A 24,656-nucleotide genomic window follows, 5' to 3' on the forward strand; every position below is an offset into this window, starting at 1 on the left:
AATTATTTCTTGTTTCAAATGCTGTTTTCTCTTCACAGGAAAACCAAAATGGCAAGTAGGAGGGAAATCCAAGAGAATAACTCAGGGAACTCATAAAACTGCTAAACAGGTACATGCAAGTTTTCTTATTGGGTTGCTTTTCATACCACACTAGAAAAGTAATGTGTTCTGAAACAAAACTACAGTGGTACCTCAGGTTACAGATGCTTCAGGTTACAGACGCTTCAGGTTACATACTCTGCTAACCCAGAAATAACGGTTACAGGTGGGTAGCCGTGTTGGTCTGCCATAGTCGAAACAAAATAGGAAATTCTTTCCAGTAGCACCTTAGAGACCAACTGAGTTTGTTCTTGGTATGAGCTTTCGTGTGCATGCACACTTCTTCAGATACGAAGAAGTGTGCATGCACACGAAAGCTCATACCAAGAACAAACTCAGTTGGTCTCTAAGGTGCTACTGGAAAGAATTTCCTATTTTGTTCCAGAAATAACGCTTCAGGTTAAGAACTTTGCTTCAGGGTAAGAACAAAAATTGTGCTCTGGCGGCGCAGTGGCATCGGGAGGTTCCATTAGCTAAAGTGGTGCTGCTTCAGGTTAAGAACAGTTTCAGGTTAAGAACGGACCTCTGGAACGAATTAAGTACGTAACCAGAGGTACCACTGTAATATGCTTCATTTGGAATGTATTATTCAACTGTACTGGAGATAAAATATATCTTAAGCCATTCCCATCCTTCCATAGAGCAGTTTTATTTCAGTGTTTGGTTTGCTGCCATTGTGTTAGGGTGATCAAATGCCAATTTATTAAGCTGAGGTATGAAGAAGCTTTATGGATCTGCATGCAGCCTCCTCACATGAGCCATCAGACAAACCAGGATGGGGTTTAAATTCTTTTTATTATTATTCCATTTTACCCAAACCAGAAAGCTGCAGTTAAGAGGTGTGGAACAAGAAACGTGGCATAGTGGTTAGAGTGTTGGACTAGGACCTGGAAGACCAGGGTTCAAATTCCCACTTGGCCTTACTAGGTGACCCTAGCCTAGTCACTGCCTCTCAGTCTCACAGAGTTTAAAGAAGGAGGGAGAGAACCATATATTCCACCTTGAGATAAATGGAATGGAATGGAATGGAATGGAATGGAATGGAATGGAATGGAATGAATAAATAAATAATTCATGTGACCAGAGGTATTGAAGAATATTTAATCATGTGACCTCCCTTCACTGTATTCACATAGGATTGTTGTCTCATCTGTCATTTGTGAGAAATAGTCCTTTCTGTGAAATATGGTCACTGAGTGCCCAGTGTTCTCTTGATTCTACCATGGTTACTTTGTGAAATTATGGATGTTCTCCTTGGGTGGGGAAAAGAGGCATGCATCAATGATCATCTTGAAACCCAACCCCTTAATTTTCTAAAAATAGTTTTTAGCACCTGCTATGCTAAATGTTCTCTGTGTTCCTTATCTCCCATTTATTCTTCCCTTAATCCTGTGTGGTGGGTTCGTGCCTGCTGAGCAACTGCTCAAGGCTTACAGAGACAAGTGTGTGCTGCACATGTTAACAGGCTCCTGGGATGCCAACCACGGAGCAGGCCTCAGGCTCAATGCTGCCTTCAGTAACAGCTCTTCTCTCATCATTGTCTAAGAGATCACTGGGGTTTGGAGGCGATACCTCCTTTTGACCTGTGTGTCTCCTTGAGGCCAGTTTTTCAGAAGTTCCTAAGTGATAGACTTGGGAGATGAGGAGCTTTGCATCACAGAAGGTGGAAACAGCATCCCAGACAAGTCATGTCCTACCCACAAACATTGCTTTTAGTGGAGGTGTATGTTAATGGCCCATAGGCAGTCATTGTGAATGCACATTGTCATAGCTTCTAAAGCCAAATGTTGGATTTAAACACTTGTCACCAGTCCAAGTAGGTTATCAGCCTCTTCCTTGTGAGCCTTTTCAAGCTGAACTTGGAAGTGAAATGCCACCAGTTGGTACAATGTTTCTTTCTAAAAACTTATCTTCTTGAGTGGCTAATGGTAAACCTTGATGAATTTAGACAAACATTTTGAGAATGACTCATACTGGGGGGAAAACAAAATAAAAAAATAAAAAAATTCCTTCCAGTAGCACCTTAGAGACCAACTAAGTTTGTTCTTGGTATGAGCTTTCGTGTGCATGCACACTTCTTCAGATACATAGTGGGGGATTTAAAATGAACTTTTCCTTAACCTCCCAGCCCCCAGTTCTGCATTTAATCTTAGTCTGCAGTCCCACTTACTAGCTGCTTGATATGAACACATGAAAGAAACCGAAGATATTGTCTGCAACCCCAAATTTTGCAAGTCTTTGATAACTTCCTGGAGCTCTGTTTGAGTTGGGACATGTCTCCTGTCTGTGCATCTCAGTTGCCACGTGTGTTGGTCAGATCCCTTGTATGTGTCATCTATGGTGAGTGTAATGTAGCTAACCAAGTGGGGCAGTTATACGTGGTCATGACCCTATTTTTCATTGATGGTTAAAATGATAAAAACTAAGGGTTGTATTTGTCTAACTCCTACTCAGAGTAGACACATTGAAATTAATGAACCTAAATTGTCTCCAACTTTTATTTTAGGGCAGGCACTTTATCTGATGACTACTGAGTGAAGTTTTAATTTTCTTTTCCATATTGTAAAAATATCAAGAACATACACATTGCATTTATCCTGCTGACAATCTGTAGCCTGAGCTTTAAGGGTTTATTTTGCAGGTCTGGTTTCCCACAGACTTCTTTTAAAAAAGAAAAAGAAAGAAAGAGAAAATCCATAAGTATAGCCACATTTCATTTCAATTCTGTTTTTGTACCAGATATGCTAAAATATTGCTGAAGAGCTAACAATAAATATATTTTAGATGCTCAGCAATTAGAAAATTTTTCTGGTCAGAGCAAGTGGAGGGTGAAACTAACATCCAGACGTGATGAATGTCTGTCTCACTCTCTGGGGGAGACAGCAAATTACACTGATATTTCAAACCGCCTGGAGATTAAAAAGGGCAACACTAACACAAATACCCAACTGTTCCACTTCAATAATGAGGCTTTATGAAACACAAAATGGAGAAGCATAGATGTAAAATGATAGTCAGATATCACTAATGGAAACTTAATACTTTCTCTCTTGGGGCTGTTCGGTCACTTTGACACCAGAGCTGACTGGCAAAGGCAAGATTAATTTCCATAGGTTTTATATTAAAAGCAACAACTCTTATACAGTTCATTTAAAGGTATTTCACAGAGCAGTCCTAATGCATTCATGCCCAGAAGCAAGTCCCACTGTGCTCAATAGGATTACTCCCTTAGTAAGTGTGTTTAGGATTGCAGCCCTGACACTATACATCAGTGGTTTTCAACCTTTTTGAGTCCACCGCTCCCTTGACCAACCACTTTATTTCTGTGGCTCCCCTGTGGGTTCCAGCTCATCCTGGGGTTTTGGTACAGGATGTGCGTAAGTGGGGATTCCCCCGCTCCGCCCCGCCCCGTTCTGTCCCTGCCAGATCCCCTGAATGTTCCTTGGAGAGAATGAGAGATGATACAGGAAGATATTGGCTGAAAGTGAATGAAAGGTCAGCTCCCCAGGGCTCCCCTTAACATTCCTCGTCTCCCCAGGGTGCCCCGGTGCGCTGGTTGACCTACTCTGCAGGACAGGGATGGGAAACCTGTGGTTCCTCAGTTCCCATGGGGCACAGCTTGCACAGCCAGTGGCCAGGGATGGTGAAAGTTATTGTCTAGCAGCACCTGGAGGAAGAGAGCTTCTCCATCCCTATTTTAGGAGCAGCTTTGGTGGCCAGCAAACATGGAAGAAGGAATGTTAGCCAAAGAATGGAGGAGAGTGTCTCCTGTGCTGCCCTGGATTCCTAGGCTGTGCTTGTAGATACTACAGGAAAATGCTTGGCAGTTCTGTGCAGTTCTGTGCACAGAGGGCTTTTTTGTGGGAGTGGATGGGAAGCTGCGCAAGTATAGGAGAGGGCACATTATACGACAAGAGAACTGAACATGCCTCGTAGGTATATATTGAATTCTCTAGCTAGAGTCCTTAAAGAGTATTACTGTAGTTCTATTGGATAATATGTGTGTAAGTCCTTTGTAGATTCTACCTGTGAATGTTAATTTTTGCCATTATCACAATGTCTGTGAGAACCAACTAAAAAGTTCCTTCATTGTGCTTGATATGCTCCCTTTTTCTGTCCCATGAGTGTGGCTCAGTGGATAACTTCCTGCTTTGATCAAACTGTACTTTGCTGCTTTGATCAAATTAGCAAACTATTATCTGAGGGAGCACTCCAGACTAGGATTGTAAACCATAATTTACTCCTAGTGTTTTTTTTAAATGGTTTTTATTGAAGATTTTCTTGGGTTGTAAAAGTGCAAACATCACCTCTGTTTTCAGATCACAGAGTTCTTTTTACAGATCATTTATATTTGATATGAGACTTGGATGCTGTATACAGTATAAGGGGGGAGGAGAGGTAGGGGGGGAGAAAAGGGGGTAATTTGCTCCTAGCTGATCAAGCCAAAAAGTTATGCGACCAAGGGAGTGCATGAGCATAGGGCTTCCTCCCCATCCTTCAAACACTTGTTGTTGGATTCCAGGCCCTCCCACCACTGACATTATGGCCAATGGATGGGGTGATGGCGGCTGGAATACAGCAGGAAGCTTATCTGAACCATAGTGTGGAGTCTTGGAAACATTATATTCAGTGCTTTTCTCTGGGGGGACGCAGGGGGACGCATACCCCTAAACATTTTGTGAATCTTTGTACTTTTGTCCATTTACTATATTTATTGTTCCCGATTTGAACTATAAAATGGTGATTTTCTTGAGTCAAAATGAGAGTACCCCTAAACATTTTTTTAAGAAAAAAGCACTGATTATATTTGGATACTTTTAGTGCTTTGTTTTAAAAGTGTTTGGGCTGAAGTAAAATGCATGTCCTGTGAATCACCAACCGTTGACCAGACTTGCTGGATTTTGCATTTCAAGTTGTGCCCCTTGTTTGCAGAGCACCACATCAGACTGCAAAATAACATCAGCAGCTGGAGAAAAAAACTTTGATAAAAGCCCAACTAAAACAAGACAGCCTCGGAAAGTGGATCTGCGAGCACGGTACTGGGCCTTCCTTTTCGACAACTTAAGACGTGCGGTTGATGAAATCTATGTCACCTGTGAATCAGATCAGAGTGTAGTAGAATGCAAGGTAAGCTCTTCTGGTAGTGCAGTACATGCATGGATGATGCTTGGTTGTTCCTTATAATCCTCAAAGTACTGCAGGACTCTTGAATCTTGTTGCTCTGAGTAGGCAGATATACTGTGGTCTAAGCTTTCATAGACTAGAGCCCACTTTGTCATCTGCCACTCCAGACTTTAGGTTCTGAACGCTTACGTGCTACAGAACATTCAGACTTCCATTGGGGTTGGGATCTGTGGTGAAACCACTGCCCCATTCAGGGCCTTGCTGGTGAGCTGTGGCTAGAGTTGAGGGTGTGATTGGAGTGGCTTTTTCTATTTTTGTCTTCCTTTGCCCCCCAATACTGTATTTCCCCTTGACAGCATTGAGAGGAAAATTAAATCATTGACTCCAGGGCCTGTTTGTAGATCCATAGCCTCCCTGGACCCACTGCTTTCAAGGCAGCACCAGCGGGTCAGTGGCAGCCGCACTCATTTCCACAGCCACATTGGGCAAGGCCTGTGGCTGCAGGCCTTCTTCTCAGCACACTGAGTGGGAGCTTGATCAGCTGCAATGTATTTTTATATGGTTCTGTTGGTGGGTGGCTTCATGGTCTCCTGCTGTCTTTTGCAGTAAGTTTTCAATGGAGTGGATGATAGTGGTTGAAAGGGAGGTGTTGGAGCAATTGGGTGGATGGTGTGTTTGTGTGTAAGGTGGACTTGTTAGACGTATAGTAAATCAGGGTCTGCTTGGGCAAGAAGGGAGGATGAGACGGAAGGGATCCCTGACTCTGAAAAACTTTTCAAAATATTCAGTGTTTTTGCTTTTCAGAAAAGTTTATTGTTTTATTTGGTATTACAGGTTTTTGGTTTGATTGTTTATCTATAGTATATGTTATTTTTGTAAATTGCTTAAAAACTGAAATGAAATAACAAATCTGCAGGATCCACATGAACCTTAAACCACCCTTCCTGAGAGCTTAGGATAGTTTCCTTATTCTTTAAGTTGCCTTCAGATTCCAGTTTGCTCTTTGTAGTGACAGTAACAGGCTAACTTAACTAACCCTTTGAGCAGTTGTCATTTTTTAAATTGACTGTTTAAAACTCTCTAATCTTGTTTGTTTGCAGAAGATTAATCATAATTTTATTTTATTTATACCCTATATGGTCAAAACTGCTTTGAAAACAAGAATATTATACCAGTGTAAACCACTGAAATCCAATAAAACCAGAAGCTCTCAAAACAGAGGAAGCTGTAAAATAAGAAATCTTAAAGGGTTCTAATTAAGGAATAACTCTGAAATAAATTATTCATCAAACAATATTTAATATTTATATGATTCCCCCATTGCAGTGAGATTAACACACAGTAGACTGTATATGAATATATTGTAATTGATTTACCTGCATGTCCCCCAATATTTCAGTAATCAATCCTGTAGGTGGCACTATTGAGATTCAGTCTGAATTCACATTCTTTCGTTTCCTGTTTAATATCTTAATTACACATTGTTCCCTTTCTCCAGAGATAGCTATCGCTCCTCTCATTGACTTGCTGGTGGTAATTATGGAAGATTGATGGCTCAGTATAAACAATGTCTGGGTGGGTCATAGTCATAAGCTGGCTTTCCCCATATAATTTTAGATGGAAAACAGACACATCACCCAGTCTATTTTTCGCCAGCTCAACTGAAAGGAAGCTGGCTTCCTTCTTTATAACATCAAATTTACTCCTTGGAGTTTTATAATAAGTAAAACAATTTGAATATATACATACACACCCAAGAAATACATGGCGAGCAAGAGAGAGAAGTTTAATATTATGAAACTGTTGAGGGTATCCAAATTACTTTCCTATGAACTTTGATTGAGAATATTCACCACATTCTGGAAACCATTATTATTGCTAGCCCATGACATGTAAAGAGAACTTTCACCTGGTCATGAATATTTAGTTTTCTGCTGAAACGAAAGATGACCAAATTGACTCTAGGGTTAGTGTACAAATAGAGCTGGAAGAAAGCAAATTCTGAAACCAAACAGTGGCTTGAGGTTTCCAAGCTGTCTGTTGGTTTAACACAATTTAACTCCCCCCACCACACACAAAAAACAAAACACTGAAATAAACTGAACTGTCTTCCTGCTCAGGAAATTTCCCCAAAGATCCCCCACCCACCCACTTTAAAGAGACCTGATACTCCCTGCAGTGTAATCAGATTATGATTTTCTAAACTTTTGTGGCTGAAAGAACAGTAGTTTATTTGTATGACATCTCCATAGATCGAAAACTGCATTCAGAATTCCGGTCATACCATTCATGCTAGGTTGGGAAGGAAATATTATATATCCAAAACCTCTTTAAAACTAAAACAAAAAATCCCCCAAACATTCATTTTACACAAGAGTTAAGGTTGTTAAGTGATAGCAGTGTAATTATCCAATGAATAATTTGTATACAAACCCTAAACATTAGAAAACTGTATAGAATTCCTGCCTTTCAAAAAATAAAAAGGTCTATTTTATTGTGCCACTGGAGCTTTAGTTCAGTCTTATGCATTGGTGACAATCTGTGGCCACTTCAGTTACGACATTTACGTTCTAGAATGTACGAATGGGACCTGCAGCAAAATATTGCAGTATATACTTAAGGCCGAACAGGAGTGTCCTTCTTAAGGCTTCTAGTCAGGCAACCACACTTTCCTCTGAGGTACTGCTGTTACAGCCTCAGGCAAACAAAGTACTGTATTTTTCCATGTATCGGACAAGGTTTTTTTGACACGAAAATCATGTAAAAAAACTGGGGTCGTCCAATACACGGATAGTGGCATGGGGGGGGGGGAGATGCCGCTGCGCGCAGGGAGCGATCTGGGGGCGCTGGCTAGTGGTGCCGCAGTGAGCGGGGAGTGATCGGGGGCAGTGGTGGAGGAACCCTCTCCGGCACACGGGGCGGGACGCCGAGGGGTAGGGTGAACTGCTCGGCGGCGCACATGCAGCGTCCATACGGACTGCGCACACGCGGCAGCCCTTACGGTCGCCTGTACGGATGCTGCACGAGCGGCTACCATACTAACTGTGACTAGTACCCGGGGCGAACCACCCCCCTTCGTATGCCCCTGTCTGGGGTGCTGGCTGGCGGCAGTCGGCTTCCTCTGATGCTGCTGCGTGCGGTAAGCATTCCCTACCTGCACGTGGGAAATGATGCGGGGAGTGTTTCTTGCCCGCAGCTGCGTTGGGGGAGAGGCTCAACAACTTTGGGCCATCTCCCCTCATTATCTCAAAATTGAGTCTCTCAAAATTGGGGGGGGGGCTTATACACGGGGGTATCCAAAAGTATGTGTCTCCAACTCCCATCTTTCTTTTTTGACACTCCATATTCTGTGGCTCTTGGAGAGCCATATATTCTTTTTTGTGGAGGGGGGGGGGAGAAGAGGTGTTTGTGTACGTCTGAGGATGCTAATTTCCCTCTTGTTTCTTACCTGACCTTGTTTAATGTATATATGTATTTATTCTTTTGCTAAAAATATTGTAAGTCACTTTGGGTTGCTGTGGCAAAAAGGTGTGAAAATAATAATTTTGCCTTTAGTTCTGTTGGCACAGGGCCACTGATTTCAATATTAGCAGGAGTGATTATCTCTATTTGCTTTATTGTGTGGGTTGTGTACATGTTTGTACCCTGTAAAATGCTTATAGCTATGTGTTAGTTGGGGTGGGAGCGGGTGGCACTGTGGTCTAAACCACTGAGCCTCTTGGGTCTGTCAGTCAGAAGGTTGGCGGCTCGAATCCGCATGACTCAGTGAGCTCCCATTGCTCTGTCCCAGCTTCTGGCAACCTAGCAGTTTGAAAGCGTACCAGTGCAAGTAGATGAATAGGTACTGCTGTGGCAGGAAGGTAAATTGCGTTTCTGTGTGCTCTGGTTTCCGTCACAATGTTCTGTTGTGCCAGAAGCAATTTAGTCCTGCTGACCACATGACCCGGAAAAGCTGTCAGTGGACAAATGCTGGCTTCCTCGGCCTGAAGCGAGATGAGTACCGCACCCCATAGTCACCTTTGACTGGACTTAACCATCCAGGGGTCCTTTACCTTTTACCTGTTACCTAGTTAGGGTGGGGAATATTCCACTGCAAAAGAAAGTATAGCTTTCTTTTTGAAGTGAAAATAATGATGGTTACTGTGACACTGCACTGTGATGTTGGCTTCATCTGGATGGAAGTATGGTAATTCTGCTTCACCTGTCTTTAGCACCAACCTTCTCTAATTTACACCATGCAGTGATCTCAGTTTTTGATGTGACTTTGACTGAGGCTACAGTGGCAGGCTTGAGCTTCCATATATACAAGTTCCATCTCTTTCTGATATCTGCAAATAAGTAGGACTGGGTGATGGTTGGTTTCCAACATCGCAATGTATCACCAGCTGAACATTGTGATATACTGGTATATCACAATGTCTGAAATAAGGATGGAGCTATGTAATGTGGGCATGGAGATTGGGTGTGCGGGTTGACTGAAGAAGCAGCCATGGAGAGGCAGGCAAGTGGGCGGGCAACTGAGGCGAGCTCTTGCGTTTGGAGGGCGAACTCCTTCCACTCCTCCCTAGACAAAGAGAGGGAGAAGGAAGAAGCAGGAGCCTCGATTCCTGGCTGGGGTGAGGATGGATCGAGGAGGAGTGGAGGAGTGAGATGCTGAAGGGACCCCCCCCCCCATCCAGAGCCTCGCAGGTGGTTCTTTGGACTCCCTAGAAAAGACCCTGATGTTGGGAAAGATGGAAGGCACAAGGAGAAGGGGACGACAGAGAATGAGATGGTTGGACAGTGTTCTCGAAGCTACTAACATGAGTTTGGCCAAACTGCGAGAGGCAGTGAAGGATAGGCGTGCCTGGCGTGCTCTGGTCCATGGGGTCACAAAGAGTCGGACACGACTGAACGACTGAACAACAACAACAACAACAGAAATCCTGACTCGTTAGGAGAGGAACAAACTTGGATCCTGGGTTCAGATGTCACAGGCATGCCATGCTCAATGGTGGCTTACTGGGTTTGTTTTTCCTCCTCATTCCACAGGAGGACTGAAGCAGGAGCGATCAAGATGGATGCCCCAACAGCATTGGATTGTCATTATATGTAAATGCATCCAATACATGGGTGTAGCCAAGGGGGGCAGGGAGGGGCAGCTGCCTCCCCCCAAATAAAAAAAATTAAAAATTAAAATACATAGCAACTGAGGTTCTGCCGCCCCTAACAAAAATCTTGGCTATGCTTATGATCCAATGTGAAGTGCACATGTGCTGTCATGCAAGTGTGTGAAAGGGGCCCAATTTTGCCTTGCAAATAGTATTTGCAATAATATTTTTCCCTTTGCAAATAGTATGTCAGCATTTAGGTTTTCATCCCTGTAAGGAAAGATGGAGAGCCAAGCACATAAATTTACTTGAAGTCCATTTGAGGCTTCTCAGTGTACAGTACTATAAATCGTTACTGAATGAAAATAATGATACAAAATCCATTTAAACTGTTAATTGTTTTTAATTTTTCTGCTGCAACTGAAGGATTTTATCATTTTTCTTAAAGTAATATCAGAAAGTACAATTGTATGTTCATCTATGGAATATCTGGTCAAGTTTGTTTGCATTTTTGGAATTTGAAATGATATTTATTCAAACACAACAAGTAATATTTATTATATTCCTAACGCAATTTATTGCCTTCCTAAAAAAATACCCCCTGCATTCATTTTAAATGAAGAAAGAGCAATCATTACATTTGAGTCTTTACATAATAGGAATTGGAATGTCTGTGTGCAGTGCAATGAGGGAGTGGGCCAGATTATTGATTTACAGTGTTGTTGAGGATAATGTTTATTGTATTTGAATGAGACAGGGCTCTGGTGACTATTTGCGGTTGAAACTGCAGACGGAAGGGTTGTGGTGGAGATGCAAACAGGCTTGTGAGAAAATCGCTGTTGGTAATCTTTCCAAGCTTTGGAGTTTGCCTTAAGGACAGTTGTATTTTACAGCTCAAACCTATGCACATTTACTTGGAAGTAAGTGTTGTATTCAGTGGGACTTGCTTTCTTGTGTTTAGGGTTGCAATCATAGTAGCTCTTCTTAAGCTGCAATATGCACATGCCATTTCTTCATGGCTTGGAATACAGGAACAAATAGTTAAAGCAGGCTGTCTCCAGCAGTTGTGTGTTTTGGCGATTAATGAAATGAAGTCTGCAAATCCAGGGAAAAGCAAATATATATGGTGGAGATATGTCATTGAAATCATTGGAATTTCCAAGTATGTTCAAAGTTGCATTCTGGATTTATCAAGGTTTTGAGGGGTTCGATACATTTTCATTTTAAGGAGCTTTATTTCTGTGCAGTGATTATTCTAACAGGATAATTCTAATTGCAGTTAGTTAGCTGTGTTGGGCTGCCGTACTCGAAACAAAATAAAAAAATTCCTTCCAGTAGCACCTTAGAGACCAACTAAGTTTGTTATTGGTATGAGCTTTCATGTGCATGCACACTTCTTCAGATACACTGAAACAGAAGTCACAAATGCAGCAGAATTCTTCGCACATATGAATCCCAGCAACTCATGTTCAGAGGCTCCTTGCTTCCAGCAGGGGCAGTAGAACATAGGCAATAGGCATCATGTTTTATGCACTTTTCTCAACCTTTTCTCAAAAAGATACAGCTCCCCTAAATGTATTCCTAATGCAGCTTTATGACTGGAAGCTGGAGTGCAGGAAGTAGAAACTAAAGTATGGCAATCAGCTCTACAGTATTGGATAAGAGTGAAAACGTCCCCAATTGGTCTTCTCCCCTTAATCAATACTGATAGTTTTCAATCCACTTGGGAGCAGACTATTCAAAAGAAATTAGCCTCGTATGGACTGCCGGTGGCGACTACTCTAACTATGGGAAGCGAAAGGGCGAAAAAGATTATTAGGGAAAGAATCGCAGATATCGACCGCCAAAACACCTTAACTCGTCTTCCCTCAACGTACAGACAACTGTATGAGCACCGCCCAAACCACCCAGCTATCTATCTAAAGACGTTAGAAAACCCGAGACACCGTTTTAATGCATTACCCTCGGCGTTACTAACTGGTAGATATCTTCGGATCCCAATAGAACAGAGGCTATGTCCTTGCGATCTCAAGGAAATTGAATCTATTAGCCACGTTCTCCTATACTGCACTCTGTATCGAGATTTGAGGAAGGAGTTAATCGAACCCCTGTTAAAAAATCTACCAGGCCGTTCAATTGAAATGCTGACTAGATACTTAATTGAGGACACCAACCCAGAGCGAACTATGACTGTAGCTAAATTTTGCTATCATACGGCAAGACTGAGACGCGTCATGATATCAACTGACAACAGCGATAAAGCCGTCCACCAAGCCATAGCAGATAATACTTAAATGGAATTATCTCCCATTAAATTTTAGCTTAATTTTAATCTAACATGGGATCTGAAATAGTGTTGTTAAAAGACGATATTTAAGAAATATTTATATTATGTACTATCGTTTTATTTTCTCTTCTGCTGGTCTATGACCGTAATAAAGTTTATTATTATTATTATTCATAGTCTCTTTTCTGAATACTGTAACCAGTATTCCAAGTGTGTCTTTACCATAGATTTTGTGTATACTGTCATTATGTTACTGTATTGTCTGTTTGGGGCTCAGTCCCTTTCCTAATTATTCCTAGCATGGGATTGTGGGATTCACCTTTTTCACAGCTACTGCACTCTAAGTCAACACTTCAGTTACCTGTGTTTCAGATTCCATTTAGCATCTTGTAGGGTCTGTGGGGTAGTTGCTCGTGAGTAACCAGGCAAGGCTCCAAACTGTTTTTTAGCAGGTTTATTGTGCATGCTATTTACAGTGCAGAGCTACAAGTTCATGTCTGTATCAGTCACTGGGAGTGGCCCCTTCCGGCTGTGACCCCAATATAAGAGTTTCGGTATCCCAAATCTCCGCCTCCCCTCCTTGCGTTTCACCCCTCTGCGCACTTGGGACACCGGAAGTGACGTGTCTCCCTCCTCGCCTGCTGAGCGAGGGGAGTGCAGGGTCTCTCCAGCATCCCCAGAGCCTCTGCTCCAAAGGCACGGAACTGCCTGCCCCTCCCCGCTGGAGACCTTGCTGCTCCCTCCTCTGGAAGAGGAGGTGCTGGTGGTCAGGTGGGGCCAGGGCTCTCTGTAACATCCTGAGAGCCCTTCCACCACCCTGCGCTGTGCCGGGGACAGTTCCCTGACCATCTGTTTTCTTTTTTTTAATTGCCCCAATGTGCAGCAGTGTACATTTGCTAACATTGAATTGCATTTGCTTTTACTGTCTGTTAACCAATTTTGAGTATTTTGGAGCTCTGTGAATCCCTTTTTGTTTTAACCACCTTGAACAATTTGGTAGCATAATCAAATTTGGCTAGCACACTGTTCACCCCTAACTCTAGATGATTAATGGACAAGTTTAAAAGCACAAGTCCTAATACTGATCTGTGGAAGAAATCCACTTTGTATCAGTGGGGAAACTGTCCCTTTATTCCTACTCTCTGCTTCCTGTTTTTTAGCTAGTGATTGATACATATGAGGACCTCTCCTCTTATTTCATGACTTCTAAACTTATTCAGGAGCCTTTGGTGAGTTATTCCTAGACACCAGCATTGCTTTTTCAGTGCTAGCCCACACAGAACTGAATGAATGAATATTTCAGCAAAGAGACAAGAATCAAATTACTAAGTTCTTAGGGGATCTGAGCTTTCTCTCACTATCCAACCTCCATAGACTTAAACAGGAATGGTTGTGTACAGAGTTGCAGCCTTAAATAACAGCCTTGTTTCTTCTCCTGCATTTGTTGAGGTGTCTGAGGCAGATGAGTGGGATAGGGAGACAAAATACATGAGATTTGTTCAGGGCTTCTCCCAAGTTACTTTATATTGGTGGCATTCCACATCAATGCTCTTTTTAGCAGTAGACATTTTTGCCCCCCCCCCAAATGTGGCTTAAGTCTCTAGCAGTTTTACAGAGCAATCATACATATTTTATAAACTACGCAGAAGCCGTACTAGAGAAACTAGCAAATGGAGGTATTCTACTCAAGTAGATAGTGGGTGGTGCTGTGGTCTAAACCACTGAGCCTCTTGGGCTTGCTGATCAGAAGGTCGGCAGTTTGAATCCCCGCAACGGGGTGAGTTCCCATTGCTCTGTCCCAGCTCTTGCCAACCTAGCAGTTCAAAAGCATGCCAGTGCAAGTAGATAAATAGGTACTGCTGCGGTGGGAAGGTAAACGGCGTTTCTGTGTGCTCTGGTTTCCGTCACAGTGTTCTGTTGTGCCAGAAGCAGTTTAGTCCTGCTGGCCACATGCCGGCTCCCTCGGCCTGAAAGCGAGATAAGCGCCACAACCCCATGTCGCCTTTGACTAGACTTAACCGTCCAGGGGTCCTTTACCGTTTCCGTTACCTTTACCTTTTAATCTGTAGAACTGTTGTGAAAATACTGTATGAAACTTTGAAGCTCAAAAATCAGACTCACAGAATCGTAGAATTGTAAGGGATCTCCAGAGTAATCTATTCCAACCCCCTGCAATACAGAAAGCTCAACTAAAGCATCCACGATAGATGGCCATCCAATCTCTGCTTAAAACCTTCCAAGGAAGGAGAGTCCACCACCTTCCGAGGGAGTCCCTTCTACTGTTAAACAGCTCTTTCCACCAGAAAGCTCTTCCTGATGTTTAGTCAGAATCTCCTTTCTTATGACTTCAATCCATTGGAACAGGACCTTCCCTCTGGAGCAGAATAAATCCAGATTGCTCCATCTTCCATGTGACAGTGCATTAGATATTGAAGATGGCTAACATATCATAAAATTGTAGAGTTGGTATGGACCCCAAGGGACATGTAGTCCAACCCTCTACAATGCAGGAATTTCAACTAAAGCATCCAGGACAGGTGGCCATCCAGCCTCTACTCAAAAACCTCCAAGAAAGGAGAGTCCACAACCTCCCAAGGAAGACCATTCCACTGTCGAACAGCTCATACTGTCAGAAAGTTCTTCCTGGTGCTTAGTCTGAATCTACTTTCTTGTAACTTGAAGTCATTGGTTTGATTTCTATCCCCCAGAGCAAGAGAAAACCAGCTTGCTTCCTCTTCCATGTGACACGCCTTGAGATATTTGAAGATGGCTATCATATCTGGGCATGGCTAAACATACCCAGCTCCATCAACCGTTCCTCAGAAGGCTTGGTTTCCAGACCCTTGATCATATTGGTCACCTTTCTCTGCACATGTTCCAGCTTGTCAACATCCATCTAATTTGTGGTGCCCAGAATTGGACACAGTATTCCAGGTGTGGTCTGACAAAGGCAGAATAGAGTGGTACTATATCTTCCCTTGATCTGGACACTATACTGCTGTTGATGCAGCCTAGAATAGCATTAGATTTTTTCCCTGCTGCATCACACTGTTGACTTATATTAAGCTTGTGGTCCACTGAGACCCCTAGATTAGGGTTACCAAACGTCCCCGGTTCCCGGGGACAGTCCACGGATTCACCAATCTGTCCCCAGACAAAATCTGTCCCTGGAATGTCCCCGGAATTTAATTAATGTCCCCGGATTTATGTTCTTCTGGCGCTGCAAGAACGGGTCCTGACACCAAGGCTCCTTTCTGTGTGTCAAAGGACTGCTGACAGGCTGATGTCCACTTGACTTGGTCTGGCTCCTTCTTGCACGTGAGGTCGGATAACGGTGCTGCTAGTTCACTGACGTTTGGAATAAACTTCCTATAGTACCCTGCTAGTCCTAAAAAAGTCCGTACCTTCCGTTTGGAAGTAGGGGTATGCCAGGTGGAAATGGCCTCAACCTTTGCCTCTACTGGTTTAATTACCCCTCCTCCGACCATATGTCTTAGATACTGTATAGTCGCACCACCTATCTGGCATTTGTTTGCTTTGATAGTCAACCTGGCCTCCTTAAGTCGCTGTAAAACTAGTCTTAAATGTACTTTATGCTCCTCCCAGGTCGCACTGAACACTGCAATATCATCTAAGTAGGCGACTGTGCACCTGCTCAGTCCAGTTAGAATCTTGTCCACTAATCTTTGGAACGTAGTGGGCGCATTTTTAACCCAAATGCCATAACTTTGAACTCATAGAGCCCAAAGGGACTTCTAAATGCTGTTTTCTCTTGGTCCCTAGGATACATTTTAACCTGATAATATCCTTTGGTTAAATCTAAACACGTGATGTAATGACATCGCCCAATGGTCTCTATCAGATCATCCAATTGTGGCATGGGATACGCATCTGCTTTGGTAACATGGTTCAGTTTTCTGAAATCCAAACAAAAGCGTACCGATCCATCGGGCTTGTCCAAAAGCATTATAGGGGCTGCCCATGGGCTTTCTGAAGGTGTAATAATAAGGGTGGGGGTGGGGGTTGAAACGTTCCCTCCACACCTCCTCCAGCACCAGCAGCCTCTCTTGTGAGGAGGGCTGTGTGCGAGTCCGCTGTTTGTCCACCTCTGGTAACGAGGCACCACCACCGCCAGTTAAATCTCCATAGACACGGCACTTGCCCTCCAGCAGCCTCTCGGCTATGGGAAGCCTGTGCCTTGTGTGTGTGTTTTAATGCATGTTTTCCCAAGACCAGCGAGCACCTTTACTTGATCTCAATCCCCCTCCGACCTCTTTTTTTGGTGTTTGTGTGTTTGTAGATGGGCTTCTCCGCCTGCCATGTGTCGAGGTGCACGCCTGACAACTTTGGGGTTCCCCCCCCAAAATGTCAAGAACTCTGGGCAACCCTTTCCTAAAATAAAGCATGAAGTTCCAAAAAAGTGTCCCCGGATTCCTTGAAAAAAATCTGGTAACCATACCCTAGATCCTTTTCCCATGGATTGCTAATAGGCAGGTGTCCCCCTTCTTATATTTGTGTATTTGTTCTTTCTGCCTAAGTGCAGAACTAGGGCTGCCATATTTTGAGGAGCAAAAAAGAGGACACATTTGGTGACTTTTACTTTTAACCATGGATCAGTATGACGACTCTGTCCATGAAAAGGAGGATCAGTCCTGGAAAAAGAGGGCATATGGCAACCTTATAATGTGGAGTTCTACTCATGCAGCAGAACTTTCCCTTCCTCTTCTTTCCCTACCCTGGTCTGGTCACCCAACCCTCTGTAGCAGATTTTGAGCATACATTGGGGAAGGCTGCAGGAGGAAGTTGCATTGCACAAGTTGGATTCAACCCTCTGGCTGTATTTGTATGTACCACTAAAACATGGCTTAATGTTACAAGAACATGTCTGTGTAGGCCTTGGGCTTGTGTGCTTCCCTCTCTCATCTGGCATGGCCACAAGGAAAGGTCCAAAACCTTTTCTTCCTTTGTAAACTAACTGCAGCTTACAGACATATTCATCCGGTAAAATTGTGGTTTATGAAGCTGGCTTGTTTTCTTAGCTAAGATTAAGCACCCTTTAGGTTGAGCATTACACTAAGCTGTGATTAATCAGTGATGGTTAATCAAAAGTGAAAGTAGAAGCTTCCAAGTTTTCCTGTGTTCCTGTTGGATGAGGAGAAGGGAAAGGGGATCTCAAAAGCCCAAAGTTCACCCAGGCTTGTCCTTGTAACATGAAACCATTGTTTAGCTGTTTACTTGGGAGTGAGCCCCATTGAGCTTTGTGGGGCTGACTTCTGGGCATACATGCATGGAGTTGTACTGTTAATAGTCAGCTTCATAAATACAACCCCATCTCAGCTCCTATAAATCAGGTTTTCTTCCCCTAAAAATTGCTGTAGGGATGCACTTGCCCTTGAAAAAAATGGGATTTTTAAACTATCATGACTATAGCACAGAAACAGACTGCCCATAAAGGTTCCTTTTTCGTCAGCACCTTTTCAAGTGGTACATATTTCCACTGCTTCAGCACTGTAGGGTATATCTGCTGCACTCAGGACTGTGGGTGAACTGGAGAGCTGTATTGATGGCCAAGACCCCAGGGCCCTGCGCGCAAGGATTGTGTGTCAGTAGGACAAAGGGATGGCGCCAACCATCCTGCTGTGTGCGCCAGTAACTAGAATTAATTACAAACCAATCGAATCCGTTGCAGCCAATTGGTAAACTAATTGGTAATTTTAGCTGTACATCTATATGTAGTTATCTGGGTGCCTGCCTGTAACAACGCTTTCAGAGCCACTTTTGTTCGGCTGCCTCCTGATGGACAAAATGGCCTTCATAGCTTTAGGGAGAAAGATGTGCATCAGTGGATATGGGGCCGCTCCAGCTGCTTGTCTTGTTTGTATTCCCTTGTTCGTAAAACAGGATTCAGATTACAGCTGCATGGTACTTGCTCTGATAATTTTGGATAACGGCTTTTCTTGAAATAGGCTCCTTTAAGCCATTAACTGTAATTTCTGCATGCCAGGCATCTATTGAAACAAAATGTGATGTTTTCAAGTTGACTGGATGTTTAGGAACAGGCAAATCCTCAGGTTGAGAGTTCATTTCTCAGCCATGTTCTCTGGGCAAGTTGCTTCTTGTGCCCTGCACTCCCATCTATGGCCACCTGAAAGAGAAGAAGGCTTGATCTGCCATTGGCAAGGTTGCGACTGAATGCCAGCTCTAATATTTCATTTTGTGGAACATGTCTTACTACCTGCTGACTTGGCACTGCAGACAACTATCTATTGTGTCCACCTTTCCCTTTAAAAAGGAAAAGGAAAAGTTCTTATTAGAGCTAGTTCTTGCAGCTGATTTAAAGATTTAGTGTATTAATCATCTCTTTTTTAAAACAAATAATTGGTGCAAATGTACTTTTATTTAATATTAATATCTACTTAAAAAGAGACGTTCTGGGTCCATCCTCCTGCTTTGTGCAGTGGCCAATCAGAGGCCCTCAAGCAAGGGCATGGTGGTAATAGCCCTCCCAGGCAGATTGACACTTCCCAGCAGCTGATATTCAGTGGCATACTGCTTGCAAACACCAGGAATCCATTTTTCTTGTTATGTTTCAAATTTAAGAAGGAAAACACACACAAAACCAAGTTTTTTTCTTCAAAAAGGAGAGGCAACAACACAACACAGACTGTCAACTTACACTGAAAATACAAATAAGGGTCTGGTGAACTCTGTTTCAGTGTATCTGAAGAAGTGTGCATGCACACGAAAGCTCATACCAAGAACAAACTTACGTTGATCTCTAAGGTGCTACTGGAAGGATTTTTAAAATTTTGTTTTGACTACGGCAGACCAACACAGCTACCTACCTGTAACTGAAAATACAATCATACTTCCTTCTAAAATTAAATGCGAGTTCACATAAGCACCCCAGATGTCAATTTTAACGTAATGGATAGCAGCCATTTGATAGATCCTCCATGTATTTATATCTGGTTGCCTTTTAAATTAACGTAAAGCTGATCTCCTTTACGCTACTGTCCAGGATTCAGCACCTTTAAATAGAAAGGGAGTTGGAAATCGGATTGTGATGTTGTGGCAATGGATCCCATAAATTTAATTCTATGTACTTTTTTTAGACATGGAAGGGAGGCTGGAGGTGTTTTACAATTTAATAAACAAAAACTGCCACTCAGTTTTTGGCAGGGAAGGCCATCTTTAATAGTCTTTCTTTTTATTCCCTGTTACACCATCTTGGCAGAATGGATACAGTTTCTTCAGAATAATGAAGTGTGACCTAAACTCTCAGCACCTCTCTTCATAATTAAGCTAAAGAGAGGGTGGCCATGGCCAGTTGCATGTTACCAACAAAGACTTGCATCAGCAAAGCAGAGGATAAAAGTTTACGTTAATTTGCATTAAAACTGCATATAGTAACATATGCATAGACACAAATTTGGAAATAATAACTATAATTTAAATAAAATATAGTACATCTTGCCATGGTGGAGATGCCTGCAAACTCTGCTGACCAGGTGCTGCTAAGTGTTGGTAGGCAACTTCGAGGCCCACCACCCCTCCTTTCTTCATGATTTCTTGACATCCCTCAAATAGAGTGTCTCTTCAAATACAGTCATACCTCAGGTTGCAAACACTGCGGGTTACGTTTTTTCAGGTTGCGCTCGCGCTGAACCAGGAACTACCGGAACGGGTTATTTCTGGGTTTTGGCGCTTGTGCAGAAGCGGCACTGCGGGTTGTGAATGGTGCGGGTTGCGAACGTGCCTCCCGCACAGATCATGTTTGCAACCCGAGCGTCCACTGTAGAGGACTTTCCTGTGCAGATCAGAGCACATGGTAACCCTAGGGTGGTGAAATCACCAAATCCCAAGTCATCTGGGCTCATGCTGGCAAAGTAGAAAGGGTGGGGGATTGGGGGAAGCATTTTTCCACACCTTATTTGCTTCTTCCATAGGCCCATAGTCTGGTTTTTCAGATTTTTGTTTCTTTCAGATTTTGCCTCTCATTGGTCTCCATGGAAGGTGAAATTAATATGGCAGCTCCAGGGCTATTGTACTTCCTTTCCCTTTTGTGAGCCCCCTTTTTTCCATAGGAAGAAGAACACACACGGATATGAAATGGCACTCTTCAGAACATGTGAATTAGCATAATTCTGGCAGAACTTTTCTCCTGCTCCCTCTTAATAGTGTAAATTACAGCCTTTAAATTGAACTTTATTTCCCATAGCAGACCTTCCTGTAGCAAAAATGGGGCTTTCAGTTGGACATTTTTGGCTGTATTTTTGATATAGTGGTATAGCAGTCTGGCTTGCTTGGATTCTGCTGTTAAGGGAATTCAGTTTTTTAAAACTCATTCCTCTTTTTCTGCTCTGTTGACTTAGGCAAATTAGGTCTCTTAGTATGAACTACAGAATGGATTGCTTAAGCTGGGCATAATAATGATGTCATTGGATGCTGTTAATTGACCTATTGAGTATATTTTGTATGCATCTAAACTTCATTGTAATGCATTATGGCTATTCTGTTATTACAGTATTATTGTTGTTGTTGTTGAACTGTCTTATTTTCTGTACCATCGCCACTTGTTTCAGAGTCAAGGGTCGCTAAACCCATTAATCTTTGGGAAGGGCTCTAGCTCAGCAGTAGAGCACATGAAGGCCCAATGTCCCAGGTCCAATCCCCAGCAGCTACCAGGAGGGCTGGGAGAAACCCTGTTTGAAACCTTGGAGAACTGCTGTCAATCTGTGGTAATTGTACTCTGCCAGATGGACCAGTATAAGGCAGCTTCCTAGGTGTGTAGTAAGAACTGGAGTCAGGGAATCAGCATTGATGAGCATTTGCTAAAGTCCATGCCTGCATGGGGGAGGGGATTGGTGACCTTTACACCACCACCACAACCAGCCCTGCTGCTGTTGCACCTTCTACTATTCCTTATTGTTGTTGCATCTTCCTGAGAATTATTTGAAGAATTACTTCATCAACTCCAAAATACTGTCATTGTTCTCTTAACTTCAATAAATGCCTTGTCCCCAAAGGCTGCAAAACAATGGAAATCAGGTGTGTTCTGCTAATCTAGATGCAGCTGATGAAATATTATATAGAATAAGTACTGTTTTAGAAACAGTTTTTTTCTCATAATTATTTGCTGCTGGGTTGATCCTTGTTTGTTCTATTTCATTGCTGTTATTGGTTTGTATATGATATGTTCCTTTGATAAATTTATGTTGTAGGAGGTGTTAATGATGCTAGACAACTATGTACGTGATTTCAAGGCTTTAATTGATTGGATACAGCTTCAAGAAAAGCTGGAGAAGGCTGATGCCCAGAGCAGGTAATTGGGAAAATATTTCCATGTAACTTTCCACATAACACTGGTCCTAAAGGCTCTTTACTGGCTCCCAGTATGTTTCCAAGCACAATTCAAAGTGTTGGTGCTGACCTTTAAAGCCCTAAACAGCCCCGGCCCTTTACTCCTGAAGGAACATCTCCACCCCCTTCATTTAGCCTGGACACGGGGGTCCTCCTCCGAGGGTCTTCTGGTGGTTCCCTCACTGTGGGAAGTGAAGTTACAGGGAACCAGGCAGAGGGCCTTCTCGGCAGTAGCACCCCCCTAATGGAATGCCCTCCCATCAGATGTCAAGGAGATATAAAAAACAACAACATTTAGAAGACATCTGAAGGCAGCCCTGTTCAGGGAAGTTTTTAATATTTGACACTTTATTATGTTTTTTATATTTTTGCTGGGAGCCTCCCAGAGTGCTTGGGCAACCCAGCCAGATGGGTGGGGGTATAACAACAACAACAACAACAACAACAACAACAACTGTTTTTATTATGCTTGTTCTCTATATGGCAGGCACTTTGTTTCAGATAGTGTCCCAAATGCTAGCACGTTGTGGCCAAACCAGACTTTGGCCATCAGTCTTGTGCACTCCTCTCTCTGTGTGTGCTTCAATTCCCTTCCTCATTTGTAATAGCTGTAGTTTGAAATCAGGTAAACAATTATTATTGTAAACCGTAGTTTGCATCTAAACTAGAATGGGAAGGCATATTTGAACTACATCTGGAGGCAAGCTGCAGTTTGTTCTCACTCAGTTTGTCTGATCTGAGGTTATTGCAAACCTATTGTTACGTTGAACCAGAAATGAGGGAGATGCAACTCAGTTCAGGTGGGGAAGATGGAGCATAGCACTTCAAGGCACTCCCCTGAAACCCAAACCATGGTTTGGCTGTTATATCTGAACCAAACTCTGTGCACAGTTATGGTTAACTGTGGGTTCCTGGTTTATTTTCCTGTTTATGTGAAGTGTGGAGTAAAGGAGCTGTGTGCAGATGTATTGTGGTTTGTAAGCCAGGATTGTGTAAACCATTTCTCTCTGGCCATTTTTAATGCTAATGTTATGATGGGTCTGTACAATGGAGTCCTGTGATCTCCACCCGACCCCTTCCCAAATTCATCTGAGGCTCTTGCTCATGCAGCTTTATCACCTGTATCATGTAGATTCTAGATCAAAATTACTATTTGACAGAAAGAAGCATCAGCCATATGAATGTTTGAATTTGAGAACATCATCTAAAAGAAACATTTCCCCTATATATAGCTATTTCATTCCAGCAGGGTTCAGTTTTAAAGGAGTTTTTCTCATTCATTCATTCAAATTGAGGCTATGCCTTGTGTGTATTTAATTAATATGCTTCTAAAATTTTAATTAACCATTTGTCTCCTGGCTCAACCAAGGGGATTCAATTACAGTGGTACCTCAGGTTACAGACGCTTCAGGTTATAGACTCCGCTAACCCAGAAATAACGCTTCAGGTTAAGAACTTTGCTTCAGGATAAGAACAGAAATCATGCTCTGGCGGCGCAGTGGCAGCAGGAGGTCCCATTAGCTAAAGTGGTCTTCAGGTTAAGAACGGACCTCCAGAACGAATTAAGTACTTAACCTGAGGTACCACTGTAGTTCATGGAGGATAGTTCTGTCATTGGCCTCTGGCAACATTAGCTGAATGAAACATCCAGATTTCATAATCCTCATTCCAGCTGCTGGAGGGGCAAACAACAGGCATCTTCATTGCCTTTATGTTCTGCTGATGAGATTTCCCACAAGCATCTGGCTTTTACTGCTCTAAGCAGGAGCATGGATTAGACAGACTGAATCATAGTATAGGAAGGGACCACGAAGCTCATCTAGTCCACCCCTGAACTCTCCATATGTGGCAGGTATCAGGGATAAACTCATGCACCAAGGAGGGTGTCTGAGAGCACTTCCATGGAGACTAGACGCAGTCTGCAGGCTGTGCATTGTGCACTTCTACAGCACCCAACATTGTGGCTTTAACTGCAAACAAGTAGGGATACCAGTGCCTAGTTTTTACTTAGTGTTCCATGTTGAACTTGCAGGCCTACTTCACTAGCATGGGAAGTAAAGAAGATGTCTCCGGGACGCCATGTAATTCCAAGCCCGTCAACTGACAGAATAAGTGCAACATCAAACGCTCGAAGAAGTCTGAACTTTGGGTATGGAAACTGAAACACTTCCCTATTTCAAGAGTGAAAACAGAGATGTTTTGAAAAGATCTGTTCAGTGGCATAGATTTCTCACTGTAGCTTTTATTACTAAACTTAACTTGCACCAGTTTTCTATTTTTCTTTTCCAGCTTAGCTACTATGTTTAAATCATTGTTGGGCTGCTTGCCCCCCCCCCATTTTGAAATGATTGTTGTAGTAGTAGTTATTGCTCTGCAAACCTTGAAGTTCCCCTGAGCATTCTCTCAGCATTCACCATCTGTGTTTGCTATGAGAGGGAATGATTAAAATTAAAAATAAATATCACTGTCTTCATGCACACAGCTGAACATGAAGCTAGAGCCTTTGGGGATGCAAGTTCCAAATGTGAAATTTGCTCCAGTGTAAGAAATAGAGGAAGTTTGCCTCTCTTTGCTGTCATTTTGCAGTGGAGAACTAGATGGAAAAGCAGTTCATGGGAAGACGCAACACGAGTGAAAGTTAGCATATTGTACATACGTTTGGCAAACCTCAACATTTTGTTTTGCCATGTTTC

General features: G+C 42.8%; 1 protein-coding gene across 3 annotated transcripts in view; it reads left to right on the plus strand.

The window, feature by feature from the left end:
- Window positions 1-24,656, plus strand: part of SCAPER (S-phase cyclin A associated protein in the ER) — a 199,250-nt gene that overhangs the window by 10,155 nt on the left and 164,439 nt on the right. For all 3 annotated transcript variants that reach the window (XM_033160917.1, XM_033160918.1, XM_033160916.1), the window contains 4 exons: window positions 39-109; window positions 5,032-5,226; window positions 21,825-21,925; window positions 23,996-24,112. In XM_033160917.1, the coding sequence (XP_033016808.1) occupies window positions 39-109; window positions 5,032-5,226; window positions 21,825-21,925; window positions 23,996-24,112 (484 nt within the window). The remainder of the gene's footprint in view (window positions 1-38; window positions 110-5,031; window positions 5,227-21,824; window positions 21,926-23,995; window positions 24,113-24,656) is intronic.

Source organism: Lacerta agilis, chromosome 9 (assembly GCF_009819535.1).
Source record: "Lacerta agilis isolate rLacAgi1 chromosome 9, rLacAgi1.pri, whole genome shotgun sequence".
Classification (NCBI taxonomy): domain Eukaryota; kingdom Metazoa; phylum Chordata; class Lepidosauria; order Squamata; family Lacertidae; genus Lacerta; species Lacerta agilis.